Source organism: Sitodiplosis mosellana, unplaced genomic scaffold (genome assembly GCF_009176505.1).
Source record: "Sitodiplosis mosellana isolate CC-2019 unplaced genomic scaffold, AAFC_SMos_1.0 Smas_scaffold_1, whole genome shotgun sequence".
Lineage (NCBI taxonomy): Eukaryota > Metazoa > Arthropoda > Insecta > Diptera > Cecidomyiidae > Sitodiplosis > Sitodiplosis mosellana.
Window position 1 is genome coordinate 7,681,847 of NW_022595244.1, and position 18,436 is coordinate 7,700,282.

Below are 18,436 nucleotides of genomic sequence, written 5' to 3' on the forward strand. Positions count from 1 at the left end.
TAGCAGCGCCAGTCGAAGCAAACAACAACACCACCACCGAAAAAGGAGTGAAAGAAACGCATGTTAACTCGTAGGATGATCATGAGCAGACAGAAAACGAAAATGAAGCGGCAATTTGACGATGACGCATTTCAGACAAGAAAAAAAATCGTCGGAAAGGAAATACGAGACGAAATGGTTTTGGGCTAATGACGGCAGAACGAGCGAAAGAAAGAGAAAATCGGCATGAAAAACTAAGTAGCCAACAAATTTGGCTTAAAACTGGTGTGCTGATTTTTATACAGCTTGTCTGAACAGAGATCGCGCGAGGGTAAGCTAAGCAACGTAAATTGTAACAAAACACACATACACACACACACATCCAATGTGGATATACAGTAGATAGAGATTTCAATGTGTATTAAAGGCTATTAAAATCCAAACATTGCCCCCGTTACATCAACGGCGACGATTTATACGAAATGGAATTTCGTGTCTGCATTTCGGTTTTTTTTCCTTCTTCTTCTCTACTTTGCGTATATGTATGTTTGTGTTTGTGTTTGCATAATGTCCGAATGAATCGTTATAAAACTGAGCAGAAAAAAAAACACGCAAAATGATTCTGTCGGATTTGGATCATTTGCCTACATGTGACAGAGCGAGAACGAGAAAAACGTTTTATGGCGACAACCAGAGAGATTTTGTGCCCAAGCTACGGGCCAACGGAAAGAAGCGTAAGCAACGAGCAGAAAAAAATACGTTGCAAATTTATTGCGCTCCATCAGTAACTGATAGCCATCAAATGTAGATAAATAATCTTTTCGACTGGCATTTTTTTTCGCTTCATCTCTATTGCCGTTACGTTTGCAATAATTTCAAATTTTCTATGATTTAGGATAGGAGCTGACATTATGGTAGTTACGCTTCATTTAGAGTTTTGATTTTTGCCCACACCACGATTCTTCTTTACTTTTCCTCTCTAGCACGTTGAATTACCATAACCGTTGCACAACACGGATTGAAATATCATTCGAGCGACATTGTGTCCTTTTTTACATGCATGTTGAAGCAACTCAAAAATAGTTTCATCCAGTTCGGCTTTTTTTTTTGGCATTGCAAAGTAGAAACATGTTCCAAATGTGATTTTTCTGATCCAAATGCAAACACCGCGTTTGGCCAGTCCATCAATTGAATCTGATTTCACGTTTTAATACCAAATTTACAACGTTAACATGAAAATGTGTTAAAATGGTGCTGCTTAGCAATCAAAACATTCCATTTGAATATTTTCGATTACCTATTTTCAACACACTACCAATGCCGCGGCGATATTTCTTTTAATAGCGTGCAGTGTAAAGCGACGGCAACACTATGACACTATGAATAGTCAAATTAAACTGATGTTATAGTCGACCTCGCCATTGACAATGCTAGAAATAAAGTGATATCAGTTCAAGTGCAAAGATAGCAAAAGTAAAGTTCGTAAAAATACTCATGATGAATGAGCTGTTTTTTTTACATTAACTTTGTTTGTTTCCTGAATAATTGAACTGCTCACTTCTCGATTGACATATATTTTCATTCTGCACGCATATATTTGCATATAGGTTCATACAATCAAGCAAAACAAAAATAACTCCAACCATCAATCATTATCTCCATTTTAAATTGTTATTAAATGTCCCGCCGTTCTGAGTGCAGGAATTGATGTGCAGTATCCCTATCGAAAGATCGATTTTCACATATGTTCATGACATTTAAATCAGTTAATCCAAACGTCACAATGTTTAGTAAATATTTGTGTTGTGATACAGAGCAAGATAAACGGATTTTGCCGATCGTCTGAATGTCAACTGAACAACAGTGTTCGGTAGATCTTTGTACTGAAAACATTGCGCAGCTACTAATTTTTCATACTTCAGATACTTGTGTTAAATTCAATTACTGTTTATTATTTCCTAAACTATTGGAACCTTCTTTGGATTATTATTTTGTGTCATAACTCGTTGTGTGTGGTTAAAAAATCCATTCATTTGATATAAACCCATCTTTTGTTAAATATCCATACGTTATGCAAAAGGTGTGATTGAAACCATTGGTTCGCTGGAAAAGTAAGTAGAAAGGAAAATTCCAAATCGCAAATCAACACCAAAAATCTTATCAAATGTTTGCCAAAAAAAAAACTAATCTAAAGATCGTAGATTAAAATGGAGTTGCACCATTATCAGTTCAACCGAACTGTTTTTTCGAGTTCAACTGATTACATACAGCCTCAAACCAGTTGAAAAAAAGTGCTTAGACTAGTAAAGTGGGGCCGGCGTATTTTGAAACGTTTGTTTGATTGAATGTCTGTGTGTGTGTGCGATGTGCGTGCGCTACGACATTGTTTCGTATAAAAACACCATTTAAAATGATTTAAAGACATTCCAAACTCATTTTATGATGCTTTTAATTGCTTTGAATCAAATACCGAAACAATTTTCTGTCGACTCGATTAATTTTCATGTATTTCGTTATAAATAACAGCAGCACGCGAGATGCTCGAGTCATTTGAAAATTGTAAAGTACGACAGCGACAGCTACGACGTTCCATTACGCTACATGCTACGTGTAAAAAGTTTCTCCTTTATTGACCATTGTAATTTATATTTAATGGGCGAATAAGGCACCAACACCAACACGTATAAATTGGTTGATGGGAACGACTTTGAAAACTGAAACATTTTATACATTCATTTATTCCCCGTTTTTTCTTTCATTTCGCAGGTGATTCTACTTCATTAAAAGGCTTGAGTGAAAAATGAGTGGAAAATTTTGCTTTGCCATTGATCGTGGGGGCACCTTCACCGATGTTATGTGTATTTGCCCAAATGGAAAGGTTCGTACATTGAAATTGTTGTCCGTAGATCCAGCACGATACAATGATGCTCCGCGTGAGGGAATACGACGTATTTTGGCTGAGGTAAGGAGTTAAACGTGCTAAAATTGGTGTGTAAATCACTGAAAACAAGAATGGTATCAAAATAAAACAGGAAACGAGCGATTCACAAACAGCTGACGGTTTGGTAGAAACAAAGAATATCGGTTGGATTCGGATGGGTACAACTGTCGCAACGAATGCTTTGCTTGAGCGGAAGGGTGATCCCGTTGCTTTGGTGGTGAATAAAGGATTTCGTGATTTACTGTACATAGGAAATCAAGCAAGACCGAAGATTTTCGATTTAAACATTCGTAAACCGTCCAATTTATACCAAAAAGTATTCGAAATTGATTGCCGCATCGTTCCAGCCCATCGCAATCTCTGCAAATTAGGTAATTGTAATTATCAAATCACTTTCTTTTATCACATTCAATTGTGTTCGTTTGACAATTTACGCACAGATAAGAATTGGAAAGCCTTAAAAGGTGTTGCTAACTCGGAGTATTTAGAAAAAGATGTAATCGATGAACAAGCGGTTCGTGCAGCACTGAAAGACGTTTTGGACAGTGGTATTACATCGTTAGCCATTGTTTTGGCACACTCATTTGCATGTCCTGAACATGAAGTACGAGTCGGTGCGATTGCAAAGGAACTCGGTTTCAGTCACATTACTTTGTCGCATCAAGCGATGCCAATGATTCGTTTAGTGAATCGAGGATACACAGCTTGTGCCGAAGCCTACTTAACTCCACATGTCGAACGCTATTTAGAGAGTTTTACCGCCGGATTTAAAGATAAATTAAATGGAGTGGATGTGCTGTTCATGCAAAGCGATGGCGGTTTAACGAATATGGAAAGTTTCCGCGGTGCACGAGCTATACTAAGCGGGCCAGCTGGTGGAGTAGTCGGGTAATAAGTTTTCACATTCTTCTGTGAATTATATGTGCGCACTATAATGCCAATTTAAATTGCACGTACAGTTATGGTGTGACTGGGCCGAGAGACACGGACCAACCGTTGATTGGTTTCGATATGGGTGGAACGTCAACGGATGTGTCTCGTTTTGCTGAGGGAAAATACGAGCATGTTGTTGAATCAACAACGGCCGGTGTCACAATTCAAGCACCACAATTGGATATTAATACGGTTGCAGCAGGCGGTGGTTCGATGCTCTTCTTTAGATCCGGATTATTTGTCGTTGGACCAGAATCGGCTTCAGGTGAGAAAAATACATTGAATTATTTAATGATATTTTCTAAATTCAGTAGGGTTTAAATTAATTTCAATAACAAGATTAATTATTCTGATTAGAATGAAAAAAACAATTCAAGTTTTTGCATAATGAAATTGAGTCAACCATCAAACCAATTGGTAAATGTCAAATTTTCCCAATGGCAAATAGCTCATCCTGGACCAGCATGCTACCGCAAAGGTGGACCTCTTACTGTGACTGATGCCAACTTGGTGTTGGGTCGTCTGTTGCCTGAATACTTCCCAAAAATATTCGGGCCAAATGAGAATGAGCCGCTGGACTATGCGATAACCAGACAGAAGTTTGAAGAGCTGCAAACGGAGATTAATGCATTCTTATTGGAAAATGGACAAAGAACGGTAAATTTGAATTGACAAATACCAATCATTCATTTTAGCGACTATAGTTCTCATTTTTAGAGAATTGTTTTTATTTTCTAAATTCGATTTTCTCTCTAAAATCCCATCGTTTCAGACGCCGCTTTCAATCGAAGAAATTGCGATCGGTATGATTCGCGTTGCGAACGAAGCAATGTGTCGTCCAATTCGTGCTTTGACGCAATCCCGTGGTTATGATACATCGAAACATGTGTTGGCATGTTTCGGAGGCGCTGGAGGTCAGCATGCATGCAGCATTGCACGTGATCTTGGAATGTCGAAAATCGTGATTCATAAATATGCTGGCATTTTATCTGCTTACGGAATGGCGCTTGCAGATGTCGTCTATGAAGCACAAGAGCCATGTGGTTTGGAATATAGTCTGTCAAATGTGGAAGCTATTTGCACACGATTAAATGCGCTTGCACTTCAGTGTCGTACAAACTTGCTAAATCAGGGATTTGACAATGATCACATTGTGATTGAGCCATTTTTGCATTTGAGATACGATTCAACCGATACAGCACTCATGTGCACTCCTTCGCTGGATGCAAGCAGCACAGCCGATTTGAGTGTAAACATTCCAGATTATGGTGACTTTTATGGATCGTTCTTAAAAAGATACCAAACGGAATTTGGTTTTGTGATCCGCGGCCGAAGAGTGATTGTCGATGATATTCGTGTGCGTGGATCGGGTAAATCGAATACACCACATGAGGATGACATTGAATCCAGCAAAGAATCACCGAAAATTGTAAATCGCGTGAAAACTTACTTTGACGGTGTTGGATTAGTCGAAGTTGGTGTAGTTTTATCAACTGACGTGTCGGCCGGTCACATTTTGCAAGGCCCATTGATTCTCATCGATAAACTGTCCACGATATTGATTGAACCAAATTGCCGCGCGGAAGTTACGAAGAAAGGCGATTTAATTATCAACGTAGAATTGGATGGCAATTTGGTGAAATGCGTTGACGACACACTCGACGCAGTTCAGTTGAGCATTTTCAGTCATCGCTTCATGAGCATTGCCGAACAAATGGGTCGAATTTTGCAAAGAACATCTATTTCTACGAATATCAAGGAACGTCTCGATTTTTCATGCGCCTTATTTGGACCAGATGGTGGGCTGGTTAGTAATGCGCCTCATATTCCAGTGCATTTGGGTGCGATGCAAGAAACCGTACAGTATCAACTGAAAGTTAGAGGCGATACACTGAAGGCTGGAGATGTTCTACTTTCCAATCATCCACAAGCGGGTGGGTCGCATTTACCAGGTAAGCCGTGTGCATATATTTCTGTATTGGATCAATTTTGATTTCAAACTGACCTCACTTTCACACTCTTTTTTTTTCTCCCACTCAAAATTATTCCAGATTTGACGGTGATTACACCTGTTTTCTATAAGTAAGTTTCGTACAAAATTATTTGAGCCACAATTTCGTTCTAGATAATTGGAATTCCGATTATGTATTTAGTTGAATTGATTTATTTTTTATTCAACCTTCGTCTTCTTTTTTCGGCATTTTTGACGATTTTTCTTTCAATTTTTAGAAATGAAAAGAAACCAGTTTTCTTTGTGGCATCACGGGGTCATCATGCTGATATAGGAGGTACGTATACGATTTGAGGGACTTTCTTGACTTCATTGTTTTTATATCTTTCATTATTTTCCATTAAGGAATCACTCCTGGTTCGATGCCACCTCACTCAACATCGCTCGCCCAAGAGGGAGCCGCTTTCAAGTCATTTTTGTTGGTTGAAAGTGGTCAATTCAAAGAAGATGAAATAATCAAGGCTTTAACTACACCGACTGGTGTCAAAGGTGCAACCGGAACTAGAAATCTTCCCGACAATCTATCAGACTTGAAAGCCCAAGTAGCAGCTAATCAAAAGGGCATTCAATTAGTGTCCGAGCTCATTGATTCGTATGGATTGCGAATTGTTCAAGCATACATGAATTACATTCAGCAGAATGCTGAGGTCGCTGTGCGGGACATGCTCAAAGAAATTGCCCGAAAAACTCGTGAACGGTAAGCCGCGTACATATATTTCCGTATTAGCTCAATTTCATTTTCAAACTGACCTCAATTCCACACTCTTTTTTCTGCTCAAAATTAATTCCAATTCAAAATCATTTCAATACAATAGCACTGGCACAACAGATCTATATGCAGAGGAGTATATGGATGATGGTTCACCAATCAGATTAAAAATTACAATTGACGAAGTGGCTGGGTCGGCACTGTGCGATTTCACCGGGTCCGGTTATCAAGTGTATGGCAATTGCAATGCGCCGAGAGCTATAACTCTTTCGGCGTTGATTTATTGCCTGCGCTGCATGGTGGGCCATGATGTTCCATTGAACCAAGGCTGTCTAAACCCGATTAAAGTAATTATACCGAAAAATTCCATTTTGGATCCGGCAGACGATGCTGCAGTGGTTGGTGGAAATGTGTTGACATCACAGCGAATCGTTGATGTTGTTTTATCGGCATTTCAAGTATGTGCGGCATCCCAAGGATGCATGAACAATATAACACTTGGCGACGAACAATTTGGCTATTATGAAACAGTGGCAGGTGGCAGTGGTGCAGGTCCAAGTTGGCATGGAACAAGTGGCGTACACACACATATGACCAACACTCGAATTACTGATCCCGAAATTCTTGAAAGTCGTTACCCGATTATTTTGAACAAATTCTGCCTACGAACCGACCAGTCGGGTGGTCGAGGTAAATTCAACGGTGGTGAAGGCATCGAACGCGAGCTTTTGTTTAGGAAATCGTTGACATTGTCGGTGCTAACCGAACGTCGAGCTTTAAGACCGTACGGAATGAATGGGGGCGAGCCAGGGAAAAGCGGCATAAATTTATTAAAAAAATCAAACGGACAGATCATTTATTTGGGCAGCAAAACGGCTGTAGATATCGAAACTGGAGACACATTCGCACTGAAAACACCCGGCGGTGGTGGTTATGGTCGAGCAGATGAAAAGGGTCCAAATGAAAGTGATGCAGCTATACAAACGTCAGAGTTTGTCGAACGTGGCAGTGTGTTTGAGTATCGTCAAGCACAGGAATCTGTTTGAGTCAACCATTTGGAATGCTGTACAATCAAATAAATAGTTGTAACCAATCAATCTGAAATGAATGGTTTGGAGCGAAAATGTAATACAGAAAAGTTGAGCGGAAAAATGTCAAATGAAAAGGGATAGCTATATAGTTAACTATAGTTTACTATACAGTTTACTATATAGCTATCCCTTTTCCGCTCATTCATCATCGACATTTTTCCGCACAAATTTTCTGTATTACATTTTCGCTCCAAACCATTCATATATGAATGGAACTATGTAATTCTTTTGCTTGTGTGTAACAAAACTAAAGCATAAAAATAAAATAATTGCAAATAAATGTCTAATTGCAAGAAAATTCTTCTTATTTCTAATTATGTATCAACCAATATTTATATGAAAACTTTTGAGCGCACATTCACTGTATATATGGATACTGTTTTCTAACTTCCGTTGACTTTAATAGTTTGTTTTTGAAAGCCATGCAAGTGTGTGTGTGTATGTTTGCGGTGCATCTTTGAGTCCGTACCATTCCATGTTCGAAGAGCAATGCCGAGGAATGAAGCGTATCGAAAAACTATAACTCCAAACTTATTCAATTTCACCACTTTCCGCAAATGATAAAAAATCAAAAGAAGAAGAAGAATAAACAACACGACACAGTATGCAACTCCATTCGACGCATATTATGTAAATGAGTAAACTCAACTCTTAACTAGCTTGGCTTAGAGGCAATGTTTTTGCATGGGATAGTATCAACTTCCAGCGTGTAAACAAAAACTTCGGATTTTTTTCTTTCTAAGTGAATTTTAATTGAAAACAAAAATAAAATCCAAAACTCTTCGAGAAGACAAGTTTTATTAGTGCACCCAATGCTGAATGAACATAATGAACTGAACAAATTTCGTGTTGCTCAACTTTCCTCTCGCTCTCTCGCACATACACTCATGGATAATTTGAACATATTCACCCGAAGCAAACGATGTACGAACAAGTCATCAAATAATCAATGCAATATGTGCTGTGTCTTTTTATTGAGTGGATGTATTTCGAAGTTGAGAAGTTTACACTCGATATTTGGGCCATTGTGAAGCATAATGGAAATTGTTGCGTTTCGAGTGAAAACTAGAAATTAAATTGCATACCATTTTTGCCACAAATGAATTAATTCATGTTTGCGGTTAGATCGTTGAGTATACTATACAATTTTTTTCTCACGAAATTGAATAAAACATGTTGCTCATTTGGAAACATTATGCAGGCGGACTCAACTATGAATGAAAAATGCTTTCAATTTAGATGAACATGAGCTGCTCTACATCTCATCCGCATTGAATATAAATTTTGATTTATAGAATATTTCAAACTATTCGATATTCGTTGTTCAACTATTTGAAATTCGGGTACGATTTAGAGTCATTGGGTTATATTTTTGAATATCGATCGTCTTGCATGGAACGAGAGCGAGCGAGATAGAGTGAGAGTGAGAGAGATATGGAAAGACCAAAGTTCCATCGCACAAATTCGAAATACAAACAAAAACTATTCAACATTGTCATGACACGAGTTTGAGTATGCGGGTAAATTTTGAGATGAAGTTTGTCTTGCAATATTGGATATGGTGTGTCGTGTGCGAGAGTAAGAGCAAGAGCAAGGCAAATGCACTTGAATGCTATCGAACAAACTGGCATGTGTGAAAGTGAATTAGTGTTGGCAGTAAATTAAATAGATAATTTGTGTTTCCGTGAATTCGTAGAGCGCGTTTAGCTAACGACTAATCATAGCATTTGAATGGCTGCTGCGCATAGACACACACAAAGACATGCACAAAAGAGCACCACTTGATCGAAGAGATGCACTAGATGCACAATGGATGTGGTAAGCGAGAGAATGGCAAACGACGACACTCTTTGACACATATACACACAAATTCCTTGATTCTGAAAGTAAAATTGGTCCCGAGAATGAACGCACCTAAATCGATTATGTAAATTTGCCAACTGCTTTGTTACTCTCGTTGCATTTGCCATGTTGAACGCAACCGAGTATAGAATACACGCTATGGAAAATGAATATATGCATTGCATGTAATCGAATCGAGTGTGCTAAGCAATCTTTTTGTTGGTTGTCTGGGTTTTTTTCTTTCGGTGCGCTGTTCGCTCTCCTTATTTTCGGCTGTTCCTTTCGGGAAAATGATTTGCGAAAGTGAGCTGAAAATGGCTGCAGATTTCAATAAGTACACACACACGCAAAGCCTTCGATTTTGCTACAAGCACACAGGCACAGGCACAGGCACACACCATTTTGCGAACATGCTACAACATTTCGTATGAATATTTTCAAGGAGCACATTTATCGTGGCTTTTCTCAACCATGTACATAGTGTATGCTTGCGACGTATTAATCGAAATTAGTTGGGACTGAAAAAGAATGAGGTCAAACTGCATCCCAAAATCCCATATAACGATTTATTTTATGGAAATCAGCTAGCAACGATTAACCTTCGGAAGCGCTCTCTTTCACAAAACCAATCCACAAATTTGTCATGCTACTAAATGTGGCTATAGCGTATGCAGTCTCTCTGCCATTCTCTCTCTATCTTTCTCTTTATGTGTGTATACAAAACAACGGCAAACTCACATAATAGCCTCAAGTTGTTGTTAACATATTCTCACTCCGTGTGCAACCCGTGTTAAAAATGCAAACGACGCAAAACAATTCCGTATTCGCGAAACACACACAAACACACATCGGATAATAATGGCCAATGCATTTATGCAAATGTTCCCCACAATACGTAATACGTAATATTAAATCAAAGGGATTTATTTGACAAGAAAACCATTTAGTCGCACATTAATGCTGTTTAAAATATTATTAAAATGCCCAGGAAAAAAATACACACAAAAAAACGAATTGCATCGCTATGTGTGTGTGCTCTTTTTTTTCACCCGTTCGTGCTTGAATTCGGAAATGGTTTGTGATATGTTCATAGGTCCTGTGCCATTTTTGCTTTTAATTCTGCTTACATCGAATGTACTTGTTCATTGCTTTGTGCGTACCACTTTATTTTGTTGTTGCGTTTACTTTAATCTTTCATCCATATTTTTTTTATCGCCACCGGCTGATGTTTTCATTGGTTTTTCCCAACCAAAACCCGCACAGCCGATTGTCAAACCGGTACCATTTGCTTTGCCGCTGGTGTGAATGGATTAAAAGGCAATTTATTTTATGCGCTTTAATTTTCCATAAATAGATGAAAAAATGATTTGCTTTTTAATTTTGGTTTCACGCGCATTTTTTTCTATTTTATTTTTATGCGACAAAAATGCCTTTTTTTGTTTCGCTGAGATGCGTTGATTAATAAAAGTGTTAAATGGATGAAGAATGAACAACATTTTACACATTTTTGTACGTTCAAAGGGAAAAAAGTGAGAGAGAAAGAGAGCAATAAACCTTTGCATGCCGTTTTCGACGTAATCGCTGGAAAACAATTGTCGCTTGAAAGCATGTCCCTTACCACACATATATACGGTACAGTGCAACAGTTTGAATGCAGAATCAAAACAAAAGTGGCGAGGATGCGGGCGAGGGGAAGTAATTTGGTACCGGTACAATGCGTCACTATGTACAGGCACACACGAGTTACAACAATGCGTAAAGAGAGTCACGTGAATCATGGATTTCCCCTGCGTCGCACGCGCGTCACGTTCAGTTGCATTTGGAGTCGGATTCTCGTACTCTCGTTGGTTTGTATGACTGGCGGTGAATGAACACACTGGCTGGCTGGCTGGCTGGCTGAATGAATTCTGTCCGGATTGCGTGCTCTTGTTTCGCATACAAACACTCGCGCGTTTCACTTCACTTGATCTGTGTTCTCTATCCAGTTTGCATGACCTACGACGTTTGGAAAATCAACATTTCTCCGGCATTTTGAGTCTCCATCGTCATCGCTGTCGTCGTCGTCGTCGTCGTCGTCGCTGATGTTGTCGGGCTCATATTTAGAAACGCATCACATTGGCTCGACAGTCGCTCATTGAACGTTGCGTACAACAGGCCATTTCTGTTATCGCTGCTTAAGAATTTTTGCTTTTGGATTTAGAACAATTCGAAAGAGTGCATCCAACGAATTTTTTTTGTCATTTGCGAAGTGTAGAGCATCTCATGTTGAAGGCATTTTTATTGCATTTTGTCGAGAATATTTGTCAAAGTGATGGAAAAATTTAGAATTTAATATCAAATTGTGAGAATTTTTTTTATTTCCGTTTGTTGACAAAAGTGGATATTGGACGAGACAGGAAGAAGGAAGAAAACAAATAAAAATTATTTTTTTGCAATTTTTTTTCGTTTGTTCGTTCTGGGTACGAAGGTAGTGTCAACGACGAGAACACACTGCATTTGGATTTTGGGATTTTTCTTTACATAACGATTTGGTTGAACGTGATTTTTTATCATTTCGTCATTCACCAAAGAAAAAGTTAATGAAAACTTGCAATCTGAATTATTAGCCCAAAGGCGTGTTAGCACCGATGAATAAACGTTATTGAATAAAAGACGACAAAGTTGGCTATTGTGAAATTTAAAGACACCATTGATTCGAAAGTGACACAGTGATTTATTGTTTGCCAAGAATTACCAAGTTCTTCGTTTGGTGCGTGCTATCAACCAATTTGAAGTGAATTTTCTGAACTCACAAAGTTTTGAACAATAATAACAACGAACCCATTCTTTTGTTGAACAAGAAAAAAAACAGGAGAAGAAGAGAAAAGAAAAACAATCATTGCGCAACGTGTAAAAACGCGCGAGAAAATTGAACAAGAACATTTGTGGTGCTAAAATCGATTTTGGCTGGATTAATTACAGTGACACAAGCGATAATTATTATTTGACAGAAAAAAAGAATTAAGACGTAATTGCATGCAAGTGAGTAAAAAATCGATCCATTTATCTTGGTTGCAAATTTTTGTTGTGAGGGAAAAAAACGCATTACAACGAATGGAAACAATGGATAGAGTCTTAATTCGCCGAGGAAAAGATGTTCAGTTATTAAAAATAGATGGTTTTTATGTACAAGCAACAATGTTCTCACGCTTTGCACTCCTTCTTCCTCTATCGCTCGTACGCGCGCGATAAGTGTATGCACGCATACACAGACTGTTCTGTGTGGGGCCATATTATTCAGCGCGCTCAAATTTACAAAGTAATTAAAATGAGAAGATGGTGGCAACGAAATTGATGCCATGACCAAAACACAACATAATATTGCCATTCTTCACGCTGCAGATGCTGTAAACTCGTGGCAAGTGCTGCACTTTGAAACATTTTCATTAAAGTTCAAACGAAAATTGCATACGCGGCGGCATCAAAACGGGTAGCGAAGCGAAATAGAGAGAAAGAGTGCAGAAAATAAGGAGAAGAGCCGTCTGTATTGTCATTATGCTCCTCATCTTAAAGCAGTTTGCTCTTTCATTCTCGTTCTTTCGTTCTCTCAATTTTTCTCTCACGCTTCGGCTCGCTTTTCTCAAACTATGTGCTTATTTTTTCTCTTCTCTACTTAATGCCAACCAACAGGAGAAAAGAAACTTTTTCATTGTAGTGAAAATTGCCGGAACTTTGTTTTCTTCTCGTTATGTAGTTGCCGATGTGACAGTGCTTGTTTGTCCGGCTTTGTTTGATAAGCAATGAGACAACTGTTTCATTGCACACGAATAGCAATTTTCTGCATCGTCTTCGTTTTTACTTGGCTGTTTCCGTGCTGTTTGTTCGTACGTTTGTTCATTTGTTTGTTCACCCTTATCGTTTTGCCTGCACTTTTCTGAATAAATTTCTCTCATTTACGTCACTTTTGTACGAACGCTCCACATTTCCTTCTTTTACATTTGTTCTGCCTTCATTTTTTTTATTCACTTGCTTCCATCCATCCACCGTCTCTATTCATTATCGCCTATTTGTGTGTGTGCGTTTGTATGAATTCGCATTTGCATTAACCACGAATGACGATGACTCTATCTTTTCCGCAATAATTGCCAGATCCTTTTTTTAAGACCCACTCATCTATATAGACTTGCTGTCTGTTGCACTTGAATTTATCTTCATCAAAAGAAAGAAACTTTACTCACTTTATCTACCATTCAAATAATTGGATCTAAAATTTAATTGAAATAAAATGGAAATGGGAATATTCGCTTGTTTGTTTTCGGCAACTGTGTGACTCGATTGTCATCCCGGTGATTTTTCTCTCGTTCTACGGCCACTTTTGTCATTTTCGAATTTAGTTTTTGGCCAAAGTGACACACACACATACACATACCAACTCTTATGCATACGCTCATTTCTACCTCATCTACCGAGTTCATCTTTTGTTCTCGCTTTATTATGTTTTCGGTCGGTGTCCGTCAGTTAGTATTCACCAACTCACCATATTATGCGGCTACATTTAATTCGACGAATGACAAAAGTTTTTTGTTCACCGGTTTGCTGCTGCTGCTGCTGTGTGTTGGTGTGTGTGTTTGGGCAACTTCGTGCGATGAACGACCGAGAAAGAAGCGAACGAACGACAGACAGAACGAAGAAAACTTTGTATGAAAGGAATTAATTTAAATAAACCAGCACACTTGTTATCAACGGTTGCACTTGGATAAGAAAAGAGAGAGAAAAAAACCACCGAGTGAAAATATGTTTTGCAAAACCAAAATTTATAGCCGAGATTCTGACCACAGACCGAAAAATTCGGTTCACTGCTGCAACCTCAAAGTTCAAGTTTCAAGTAAATTTTGACAACAACAACGAAAAAAACCCGGCAAACAACCACCAGATAAAATACAAATGCACCGAAACTATTTCCAGTTTCAATGGAATGCTTGAGGAACGGTGAAAAGTTTTCGATGTTTGAATCAAAGTCCACAGTATGATGTATTTCAATGCTGGTGTGAATATGCAATTTTTCTTTATTCCAAAGAGAGGGAATTCTGATTCAGCCGAGAGGCATTGATTCAACTAATCCGCTTGGCGTATGAAATTTGAGAGAAAAGCATCATTCAGACGATTTTTGTTTTTTTTTTCTTCATTTTTCATTTAATTATTTATTATGTTTTTCATGGAGTTGAAAGCTTGAATGGCCAGCTAATGCTTAGGATTCTACCATTTCCCTTCTCACCGAATTTATACAAAGTCTCTTTCATGCGGATGTTTCAACATGAGTTATTTCCAATGCTCTTTACATTTATGCTACAAATAAATGGCTCCTTTCATTACTCATTCTTGAAATGTAATGCTTGACTATTGATTTCAGTCTTTGCATTCAATTCAGTTTCCATTGGACGCCACACTGTAAACCACAAGAACTAATGCCAGACAACAAAATGAATAGCGAACGCATACAAACACAAACACACACACACACACAAAGACCGATTCGACTATGCGAAGAATTTCAGTACACAGCTTGCAATTTAATCCACTGGCTTCCCATTCAATAATTTGTGTGCATGTCGGTGTAAAGACTTTGCACACTCATTCCATTTGGAGATTGTGATGAATTTCTTCATTTCAGTTCAAACAAAAAGAATACCTTTTCCGAAAAGTGCCTTCCGAACATTGTGCAATTTTTGGTAATTAAAAGCACAAATTTGTGCACTGAATGGAAACGTTACTTCGATTTTGATTCCATGTCCATGGTTTCCTACATTTTGTTCTGGTTTGCTTCATGGTTTCTTTGATGGGAGCAGGTGATTTATGTGGAAATTAATTTAGATTATATAATAGTCCACTGAATTGCTAATTTTAGTAGAATTGCTAAGAGGTAGACGAGATTATAGAGTAAAAATATTTCATAAATACGTTGAAGTAATAACAAAAAGTTTTCCCAAAGCATGGAAACATTTTCTGTTGGAAAAAGCGGAAATACAATGTTCATACTACTGTGTCCAAAAAGTAAGGTGACATTGCATTTAAAATTTAGCGCGCTGGGGAATTTGAAAAAATCCTTTTATTTCTAGGTTGGTAGGACTGTCTTTGACATCCCTGCCAAATTACACGTCAAAATATTCATTAGTGTTTGAGATACGCTTCGTTTTGTGGACTGCTAAAAGTGAATTTCTCGTTTTTTGCGATGTCGAAATTTGTTGATCAAAGAATTTGCATTAAATTTTGTTTGCGGAATCAATTTTCTGCTGCGGATTCGTTGAGGATGGTGCAGAAAGCCTTTGGTGATGAGGCTATGTCGAAAAAAAATGTTTACAAGTGGTATAGTGAGTTCCAAGCAGGCCGTGAATGTGTCGAAGACGAAGAGCGTGCTGGGCGACCATCAACCTCAACCGACGAAGCTCACGTCCAAAAAATTAAAGATTTGGTGTTGGAAAACCGTCGATTAACGATTAGAGACCTTGCTGATGATATTGGCATATCGAAAGGCTCAGTCAATACCATTTTGAAGGATGTTTTGGGCCTCAAACGCGTCAAATCTCGACTGGTACCGAAATCATTGAATTTTTTGGAAAAAAGGTGTCGAGTTGACGTGTGTGAAACAATGCTTTCTGACTACATTGACAAGACGAAATGCATGATCACTGGAGACGAGACTTGGATCTATGCTTACGACCCGGAAACAACCGACCAATCGAGCGAATATCGTGCCAAAGGTGAGCCGAGACCAAAAAAACCGCGCCAAAGTCGCTCAAAAATCAAGGTCATGTTGACTGTTTTCTTCGATTATCGGGGTGTTGTGCATTATGAGTTCCTTCCCCCGGGTCAAACAGTCAACAAGGAATATTATTTGAGTGTTATGCGTCGTTTGCGTAACGCTATCCGCCAAAAGAGGCCGGAATTGTGGAAAGACAACTCTTGGTTTTTGCACCATGATAATGCATCGTCTCACAATGCGATCATTCTTCGTGAACATTTCGCCAAAAACTCGACTCATATCGTTCCACAACCACCGTATTCACCTGATTTGGCACCGTGCGACTTCTGGCTGTTCAACAAGCTCAAAAGACCGCTCCGGGGACACCGTTTTGAGACGATAGAGCAGATTGAAGCCGCAGCGAAGACGGAGCTGAGGGCCATCCCTGAAGTCGACTTTTTCAACTGTTTCGAAGATTGGAAAATCCGTTGGCATAAGTGCATTGTATCGGGAGGGGATTACTTTGAAGGCGATGAAATTGATTTGGAAGAATAAATAAAGAATTTTCAAAATAAATGCAATGTCACCTTACTTTTTGGACACAGTAGTATTGAAAAATTGTTAAAAAACTAAAATTCTTAACTCAAGTAAATGGTGATGTAGAAAAAACAAGCAAATTGTCTAGCTATGTGAATGTATCCAATTTCTTGGTGACCATCAGTAGCCTATTTCACCAAATGTTTTCATGAAAAGTTTTCATGAGATTTTCTTCTCAAGTTTTTTTTTGGTCAAACAAATATATCTAAATGTAGCAATGAGAAAATCTCAATAAAAATGTGAAAATATTCTCATTTTTTTGACATTATTTTGAGCGCCAACTTGAAATTTCGAGATTATTTCTCAAAAATGTGGGATCACATCATGGTTGGCTCAAAAATAAATGAAAATTTAAAATTTGCGCTCAAAATAATGGTAAAAAAATGAGAATATTTTCACGTTTCTATTGAAATTTTCTCATTGCTACATTTAGATACATTTGTTTCACCAAAAAAACTTGTGAAGAAAATCTCATGAAAACTTTTCATGAAAACATTTGGTAAAATAGGCTGCAGCAATGGTATTTTTCATTATATGAATTCTTGAACCGGTTATCATTTTTTATTCAGTCTTAAAAGGATTTCATGCATGATTCGATTGGATGACGGGTGTCATAGTAACGGCAACCCGTCCACACTTTGTTCCAAATGCTATCTCGCAAAATAAATAACCATAAAAATCCTATTAAACTTCTATTAAACGATACACACATTTCAGCCCGTTAGCATTTTTATTTGTGGTACGTGCAAGACATATAATCGCGGATAAAACGAGAGAAAGAGAATCGAATGTGCCGGACGGAGTTGGTGGTAATTTTTGCCATTTGGTAGAAAGAGTCAACACATTGTGGCTACAATGTGTTTGCACGAAATGCTGAATGGATAAATGAGAACAGCACACGACATACGACACACACAGTGGCAATCATATTAGGTTGACTCGTGATCGTCAATGATAGCGAGACCGAAATGTTTGTCTCACTGTTTGTACTGTATGTAGAGAGAGTAGACGAAGCACGATGGTGTCTAAGCTTCCGTCTCAAGCTTCTGTTTCGTTTGTGCTGTTGTTCTCTCGCTGAATGAACGAGTGAACGCAAGCTATTATTTTGTGGTTTTTAATGTTTATATGCCGATGAAAACGGCATTCATTGTGTGAACGACTGACGGAGACGTAAAAAGAGATAGAGAGAGAGAGAGAGAGAGAGAGAGAGAGAGAGAAAGAGAGTGTGAGCAGACTGAGGAATGGGCAGAAAAAAAGGATACGAGAAGTATCGTTTTATTTGATGTGATGCGATGCGAACGACGTTGATATGATGTGAATAATACGAGCAGTTTTGTTTGTGTAAGTGAGAGTGTGTGTGTGTGTGTGTGTGAGGAAACTGGATGTACTTTTGTCATATCATGCGTCAGAGAGTTTAGGTTGGTGAAGAGCTTTGCAAATTGTAAGCACTAGCTTAACCAATACACAATTATATAAACCATCAACTTCAGCACATGATAGTCATTCAGTGCTCGTTCGCTCTTCAAATACAATAACAATACGTACCCATAAAAAAAAGAAGCCGAACTGTGTGTGTGTGTGTGTGTGTGTGTGTGTGTGTGTGTGTGTGTGTGTG

At 38.3% G+C, this 18,436-nt stretch overlaps 2 protein-coding genes across 2 annotated transcripts in view; both read left to right on the forward strand.

The window, feature by feature from the left end:
* Nucleotides 1-1,759: 1,759 nt before the first annotated feature.
* Nucleotides 1,760-7,962, forward strand: LOC129573422 (5-oxoprolinase). Its single transcript, XM_055453916.1, has 11 exons — nt 1,760-2,090; nt 2,746-2,941; nt 3,012-3,291; nt 3,361-3,808; nt 3,880-4,118; nt 4,302-4,510; nt 4,626-5,805; nt 5,905-5,935; nt 6,083-6,141; nt 6,210-6,561; nt 6,680-7,962. Exons 2-11 carry the CDS (start codon nt 2,780-2,782, stop codon nt 7,617-7,619), a joined length of 3,900 nt encoding a protein of 1,299 aa, XP_055309891.1. The 5' UTR covers nt 1,760-2,090; nt 2,746-2,779; the 3' UTR covers nt 7,620-7,962.
* Nucleotides 7,963-11,645: 3,683 nt separating this feature from the next.
* Nucleotides 11,646-18,436, forward strand: part of LOC129573433 (connectin) — a gene marked incomplete in the record, with an annotated part of 125,389 nt that continues 118,598 nt past the window's right edge. Inside the window, 1 exon segment of the mRNA XM_055453927.1 lies at nt 11,646-12,521.

Excerpts from the sequence above, each read along its gene's own strand:
- LOC129573422 (XM_055453916.1), top strand. The coding sequence starts at position 2,780 with ATGAGTGGAAAATTTTGCTTTGCCATTGATCGTGGGGGCACCTTCACC. Across the intron at positions 5,806-5,904 it reads GGGTGGGTCGCATTTACCAG|ATTTGACGGTGATTACACCT; the intron begins GTAAGCCGTGTG and ends AAATTATTCCAG. Across the intron at positions 5,936-6,082 it reads ATTACACCTGTTTTCTATAA|AAATGAAAAGAAACCAGTTT; the intron begins GTAAGTTTCGTA and ends TTCAATTTTTAG.